Here is a 7,669-nt window from a genome sequence, read left to right on the forward strand (position 1 = left end):
CTCAAAGATATGGCACACAGTATGAAGCACCCCCGCAGATCTATTTCCCTGAGTAACCCATTTTGACACAAATGGAAGATCACACTGAGAAAGTTATAAGGAGTGGCTGAGGGAACTGGGGTTGTTCAGTCTGGAGGAGGCTCAGGGATGACCTTATTGCTTTCTACATCTCCCGGAGAGGATGTTGTAGTGAGGTGGGGGTCGGTCTCTTTTCCCAGGTAATAGCAATAGGATGAGAGCGAAAGGCTTTAATTTGCACCAGGGAAGGTTTAGGCTGGATCTTAGGAAAAACATCTCAGAAGGAGTGGTGAGGCATCGGCACAGGCTGCCCAGGGAGGTGGTGGAGTTACCATCCCTGCAGGTGTTCAAGATCCATGGAGGTGTGGCACTGAGGGACATGGCCAGTGGATTTGGTAGGGATGGGTTGGTGGTTGGACTACATGGTCATAGTGGCCTCTCCAGCCTTAACAATTCTATGATTCTAAGCTCCTCAGGACCCCAATCTCCCCATCCAAAAGAAGTTCCACCAAAAAGACAAAGCAAATTGGGTGCAACTCCCTTTAAAAAAAAAAAAAAAATGTTATTTTTCTTGGATAAACTCCTTTACAGCCTGAAGGGGCAAGAGGGCTGAGAAACAGGCTCTTGCAAGGGTTTTTGTGTGTTTTATTTACCCCCAAATCCCTTCCTATTTTCTCCAGGCTGTCGGACAGCGGCACCCCACACGGCTGACAGCATCTAGGCCGCACCGGCCTCGGGCCCCGCCGGCTCCGTCCGGTGACAGCACCACTCGTCTGGGCCCATCGAGTGGCCCCAGCGCCCGGCCCATCGCGCCGCGTGAGGGGAGCGCCCGGCCCCGCCGCCATGCAGCGCGCTGGCATTTCTGCGCCGTTCTGCCTGAATTTAGCGAAAGGCGCTTTGCCGGCGGCACAGTGGGAAGGCTCGGGGGAACCGCAGCGCCCTGACGACCCCGCAGCCAATACGCCTCAATACGCCTTCCCCGAATCGAGGCGGGTTTCAGGGACCCCCCCCCCCCGCTCGGAGGCCGGCGGGAAGGCATCCCCGGGCGGGGACGGGGCAGGGGCCGCCGGCGGCGGGATCCGAGCGGGTGACAGCTGCGAGGCGGCCGCTTCCTCGCCCCCGTTTCCAGCGAAAGGGGCGGGAGGGGGAGTTCAAAGGCATAAACAAGGAGCGCGGGACCGAATTCCTCCCCCTCCCTCTCCTGTAACGGCGATAAATCCGGCTCGGCGATGCTTCGCGATGGGGACGTGCCGCCTCCTTCCCCTCGCTGAGGCGGGGGCCGCGCTCCCCTCCCCGCGGAGACGGCGGCTGCGGAGGGGGCTGCCGCGCCCCCGGCGGGAGAGCGGCCGGCACTGAGGCGCCGTGCGCCCCCGGGCAGCCCCCGCCATCACCGCGGTACGGGGGGGACCTGCCGCTGCGACAGGGGAGGACGGGGCTCGGCGCGGGGAGGAGGCGCTGCGAGCATGCGCCGGGCGAGCCGCTGACTGGGCGCTCCGTCAGGGTACCGAGGAAAAGGAAAAAAGAAAAGAAAGAAAGAAATAAAGAAAGGGATGAGGGGAAGGAGGATGAGAGACGGCGGAGGGAAGCGAGGAGGGTTTTAAAGGAAGCCGGCGGGATCCCGCGGGAAGGAGCGGCTCGTGGCATGCGGGGCTCTCCGGCACCAACAGGTAGGAGAGAGGAAAGGGCTGGAGCGGGGCTGCCGCAGCCGCGGGTGCGTGAGGGCAGCGCTCCGCGATGGCAGCGGACAAAGCGCTGCCCGGCCCCGCAGGGCTCCGGCTGCGGCTGGCGGGCGGCGGCTGCGTGCGGTGCGGTGCGGTGCGGTACGGAGCGGTACGGAGCGGTGCGGTGCGATACGGCCCTGCTCGGCCGGGGGTGGGGGAGCGGGCGGCCCGCGGGGCTGCGCGGTGTGTGCGCGGTGTGTGTGTGCGCGGAGGCAGGGCCGCGCGGCGGGGACGGCTCCGCGGAGGAGGGGAAGCGGCGGGAGGGGGAGGGGGAGCCTGATTTCATGGTTTTAAAACGATGCCATGATCTGATCAGCCTCTGTTTACACAGCAGCAATCAGGGCTCTTTTGTGGACGGTAAGAATGGAAGGATGTTGCCGGGGATTCAGCGGGAGCGGCGCTCGGTGCGGGCGGCGGGCAGCACGGGGATGCTGCGGGGATATGGTCCCCGGTGCGGGGGGAGGAAAAAAATAACAACGGCGGGCAGAGCCGTGCCGTTTATTTCGTTTTGCTGCATGAAATGTGTTCGCCGGGAGGATTAGCGGGCGTCGTGGAGCCCCAGTTAACGGGAAGCAATAATAATAATAATAATAATGATAATAAAAAGATGCAGTCGATGTACGAGATGTTTGCTTAAGCATAACCCAGTGCAGCCCTCCCCGAAGGATGGGCATTATGTCTTGGGTGTGATGCCTGTTTTGTCTCGGTATTTACATCGAGCGTTGCTTATTCCGAATGATGTCGAGGCTTTAAAGATTTGCATTAAAGCGGAGAGGGGGGGGACCCTGAAGCACAGTGCCATCGGCTGCCTGGCGTACCTGTTTGTTTGGAAGCCGAAATGATGAAATTAGGGTTTGCAGGAGGAAGGGAGGGGGATAACGAATACCGTTTCCCTTGGAATGTGCACGAACCAACACGGCGTGATTAATGTGCTTTGGTGACTCGGGTTAAAAAACATAAATTCTGCAGGGTTTCTTTGGGTGTGATCCGTATCAACACAGCAGCTGCCTCTAAAACACTGGCAAAATACCGTAGCCGTAAAATAAACGTAGGTAATGTCAAAATACCAGCAGCCTTTGGGGATTTTGTTAAGGATGGCAGTGATTAGCTCTCGGGCTTGCAAACTGGGGATCTTTCGATTCATAAAATCTCTGAGGCTTTGACTGTAAAATGACATACGCTACCAAAGCTAAAGGGGCACTGGCCAGTTCTGAGACTGTAACCGGGTAGATCTGTGCAATGCCAGTGATCAAACGTGCTGCACAGTAAGTATGTACGTATGTATCTGTGAAAGCCTCGTGATTTTTAAAAACAAACAATAGTACTCAAATTTACAACTTCATTTGCTTCTCCATAAATTACCATCTTTGTTAGCACTTTCTGACATCATTTCTCGTTAACTTAAGAACTGATAGCTCGATTTTTTTTCAGATATTTTGATGGCATGACAAATCAGAACGAAGAGGATGTACTGTATGACTAGACACCAGATCAGTTCTGTTTGTGGATTACATTTTCAGTAAGATGTATGGATCTATTTTTTCCTTGTTCTTATATATAGATCATGAGACTTGACTGAGGCAATATACATATCATCCATCCATCTATGGCGAACTACAGCCATGCAGCTGACAACATTTTACAAAATCTCTCTCCTTTAACAGCTTTTCTGAAACTGACTTCACTGGGTTTCATAATAGGAGTCAGCGTGGTGGGTAACCTTCTGATCTCCATTTTGCTAGTCAAAGATAAGACCTTGCATAGAGCTCCTTACTACTTCCTGTTGGATCTTTGCTGCTCAGACATCCTCAGATCTGCAATTTGTTTCCCGTTTGTTTTCACCTCTGTAAAAAATGGCTCTACGTGGACGTACGGGACTCTTACTTGCAAAGTGATTGCCTTCTTGGGGGTTTTGTCCTGCTTTCACACCGCTTTCATGTTATTCTGCATAAGCGTCACCAGATACTTAGCTATTGCCCACCACCGTTTTTATACAAAGAGGCTGACCTTCTGGACTTGTTTGGCCGTGATCTGTATGGTGTGGACTCTCTCTGTAGCCATGGCTTTCCCCCCAGTTTTAGATGTGGGCACCTACTCGTTCATTAGGGAGGAAGACCAATGCACTTTCCAGCATCGTTCCTTCAGGGCTAACGATTCTTTGGGATTTATGCTTCTTCTTGCCCTCATCCTCCTAGCCACACAGCTTGTCTACCTCAAGCTGATATTTTTTGTTCACGATCGCAGGAAAATGAAGCCAGTCCAGTTTGTTGCAGCGGTGAGCCAGAACTGGACATTTCACGGTCCCGGAGCGAGCGGTCAAGCAGCTGCTAATTGGCTGGCTGGATTTGGAAGGGGTCCCACACCGCCAACCTTGTTGGGAATCAGGCAGAACGCCAACACCACGGGCAGGAGAAGGCTACTGGTTTTAGACGAGTTCAAAATGGAGAAGAGAATCAGCAGAATGTTCTACATCATGACATTCCTCTTTCTGACCTTGTGGGGTCCCTATTTGGTAGCCTGTTACTGGAGAGTTTTTGCAAGAGGGCCTGTAGTACCGGGGGGATTTCTAACGGCCGCTGTCTGGATGAGTTTTGCCCAAGCTGGAATCAATCCTTTTGTCTGCATTTTCTCCAACAGGGAGCTGAGGCGCTGTTTCAGCACAACCCTTCTTTACTGCAGAAAATCCAGGTTACCAAGGGAACCTTACTGTGTTATATGAGGGAGCATCTGTAAATCTTTAGCCTTGTGAAACACTACCATTCTCTGCTAAGCAATTGTGGCCTGTAGCCATGTCTCGAGAAGAAAATCAAGAATGGGATGTCAGCAGTTGTAAGGATTTGGGCAACATTCTGCAGTCTTTGCAATAGCTCACCTCTAATCCTATTTTAAACCTAAACATGTTCCTGCTGACCACTGCTGAAGGTTTGTAATTAAGAACAAAGGACTGAACTACTGCCCTGAATTTCTTTATGTGGTTGAAATCTAGATTATGAAAGTAGCAGGTGCTAAGTATCAGTGCTAAATGCTGTGTATATCACTACATAAAATAAGACCATCAGAAACATTAGCATTGGACATCTTAATAAATTAAGTTGATATGAGGTTAATGTGTTGATAAAACTAATTTTAGACATCTGAAGACCTTTAAAACATTTCATACGATTATTGTTTTGCAAAGACTGAAAACTGGGGACTCAAGTACTGTAACTGATTAAAGATGTGCCATGCATTATTGGATTATCACACTTACAAATCTGTTTGCCTTGTGAGTAAGTTTTGGGGAGCATTCCAAAGCAGTATTTTTGTTCTCATTTTTTTTTCTTTTTCTTTTTTTTCTTTTTTTTCTTTTTTTTTCTTTTTCCCAAATATATTACTCTTTCTAAATGCCATTTTCCTTAACAGTGAAATAATAACATTTAACTGTATTCTGTGGTTTTTGCTGATTTGGTATAAAGTTTAATAGACACTTATTTATATTTTTTAAAAAGCTAGATATCAGTCTGTTAGGCAACGTTAACGATAATATCCAGTCATAACTGAACAGTTATAATTATACAGAATAAACACATGTTGCCTTAAAGGGTTATCTAGTATCTTCCATTTTGTTTAGCATTGAAGCAAATAAGCAAGGAAAATTGAATCAGTGACTCTGGTCAGTCATTTGGGAGTGCATGAACGATCACTTAGTCCTCTTTTTTCCTGTTTACTCCGATGGTTCCCAAAATCAGTATGCACATCACTGGGATGAGACGATTTTTTTCTAGGTGTGCCGCCCTTTCTAGTTTGTTCTGAGAAACACAGGCAGTTGATGTATGTTTATATTTTAAGACAGCTGTCATGGGGAGACCGCAGCCTTAGTATGATATCTTGCACAATTTGTGAAGCATTTATTCTACTGAAGGCACAGTCTTGTTTATATTTTCTGCACATTTTGGTGTATTGGTTGTTTTAAATTATTTAAGTTTTAACTTGTGAAAGCATATAATATGATTTCTTAGTATTTTAGAAATACATTAGAGTCTGTGAGTCTTTCCTTCTTTAAGATACAGATGTGTGGATTTCAATATAAAGTTGCATTTGCCAAAATTTACCTGTGTAGCTTGTTAATTTTCTTGGAATAAAATTTTACATTTTTCCAGTTATACAATTAACCTTTTTTTATTTTGTCTAGTGAGCTAGCATGAAGTACTGAGAATGTAGCCATTATGAATTATTATCCTTTGCAGTCACTGTATTCCCAAACTGTAAATGCATGAATGATGGGGACCACAGGATTGATAAATGATATTATCTACAGTAGCACTATTGTGTAGTTTATCATAATTACCCATCTCTCTGTTTTAATATGTCAGTTATATTTAAAGTTACAACACAGTATTTGACATCAACTTCACAGTTTGATTTTGGAAAAATGTGTATATTTGAAGCACAACATCACGAGTCAGTCAATCATAAAGAACGTTGATTTTTTGTCTTAATTTCCGGAGCGACAAGACTAGAGGTCTTGATTCAGTATTGGTGTATCTTGTCCTTTGTTGTAGTTTTATGATCAGCAAGTTGATCTGTACGTACACAAGCAGCAGTCGATAACGGAAATGCTTAAATTTGTATGATAACAGTATACAACATATGCAACAATTCAGAGAGTTGTGTCTATATGTGATCAGACAACTTGATCAAAGATTTAGTGAGCAATCTGTTTGACCTCACTTACACTTTTATACTGAGGTTGATTGGTTGAGAGGCATGGCCTAATATACTGTGTTGAAACAGAAAAATTGCTGAAATGACGAGTCCTCATCAGTGCGAGAATGTTTCAGAACATAATTTGAAACGGGACCAATAAACTTCTACCAAAAGGACTTTTTTATTACGCTGGAAAAGGCTTTGAAATTAAGGTAGTTAAGCAATTGTCAAAGATGGAAAGAGTGCATAAAAGCTGAACCGTGTGTTGAGAAAAATTCTGAAAGTTATCCCACTTAAGTTTATTAAAAGGTTGATTGGCAATAACTTCAGTCTAATTTCTATAAAATAGTAACCTTTACAAGGAACATTGATATTACATATTGTAATAAAGAAGTACATATAAATAAAGTTGTAAATAGTGTTATAGTCGTAGAAGTAGTCGGTTCTGATAATTAGCCAGAAAACGATGACATTTCAAGAGCTGCATATTCGGGGCCTGGCCTAACTCCTAATAAAGTCAATTGGTGTTTTCCCATTCACTTCATTTGGAGCAGAAGCAGGCCCCAACGTTTCTATAGTACTATGCTTCTGAAATGCTAAGAAGGCTGTGTTTACTATGCAGTGGGAAAAGAAAAAAGAAAAAAAACAGTTTAAAATTATTTCCCTGGAAGTTTTGCAAGCAGTAACTGATGTAAATTAAAATAATAAACGGTAAACAAGTCTGAAAGCAAATATTTTGCTAAATGTTTTTCTTTTGATATCAACAGAATGACTAACTGAAAGATACACAAGTGTGTTACTACCTGACAGAGAAGCACTTTAAGTGATTTTTTAGTATTTTTCCAGTATGAGTCTTGTGTAAGATGTAATTCCTTGTGTTCTGTCCAGTGTTAAAAGAACAAGGGGATACACAGAGAAATTAAGTGACAACATATGAAGTAACATTTCATGCCAAGTTACTGTTCACTGGAACTCACTGGCAAAGGATGTTGAGTAGTTGAGAGGTTCCTATGAGAATTACACGTATACATGAACCAAAGCAGTAGTTGCAGATATTGACATGGCTGTCATTTTGATCCTAGTTGCCACATCAGGCCTCATGCATTAGGGTATAAATTCAGAGGAGCAAGAAGCTTCCTTCCAATTCAGTACATGATGGCATGAGAGAATGAAAAGCTTTCTGCTTTCGTTTTAGTATGGATGTGAAATTGGTGCCAAAGCTTACTGGGCTGGTAGGTTACTCT

At 45.9% G+C, this 7,669-nt stretch overlaps 1 protein-coding gene across 2 annotated transcripts; it reads left to right on the top strand.

Moving 5' to 3' along the window:
- The first annotated feature begins 1,477 nt into the window (after positions 1-1,477).
- GPR85 (G protein-coupled receptor 85) lies at positions 1,478-7,157 on the top strand. 2 transcript variants are annotated; one of them, XM_015853895.3, is made up of 2 exons: positions 1,478-1,685; positions 3,171-7,157. In XM_015853895.3, the coding sequence occupies exon 2, from the start codon at positions 3,346-3,348 to the stop codon at positions 4,456-4,458; it is 1,113 nt and encodes a 370-aa protein (XP_015709381.2). In that variant the 5' UTR covers positions 1,478-1,685; positions 3,171-3,345; the 3' UTR covers positions 4,459-7,157. The 2 variants fall into 2 exon arrangements, with proteins under 2 accessions (XP_015709381.2, XP_015709385.2); XM_015853899.3 differs by lacking the exon at positions 1,478-1,685 and adding an exon at positions 1,948-2,096.
- The last annotated feature ends 512 nt before the right edge of the window (positions 7,158-7,669 follow it).

Source organism: Coturnix japonica, chromosome 1 (assembly GCF_054131305.1).
Source record: "Coturnix japonica strain WE chromosome 1, WE-NBRP24, whole genome shotgun sequence".
Lineage (NCBI taxonomy): Eukaryota > Metazoa > Chordata > Aves > Galliformes > Phasianidae > Coturnix > Coturnix japonica.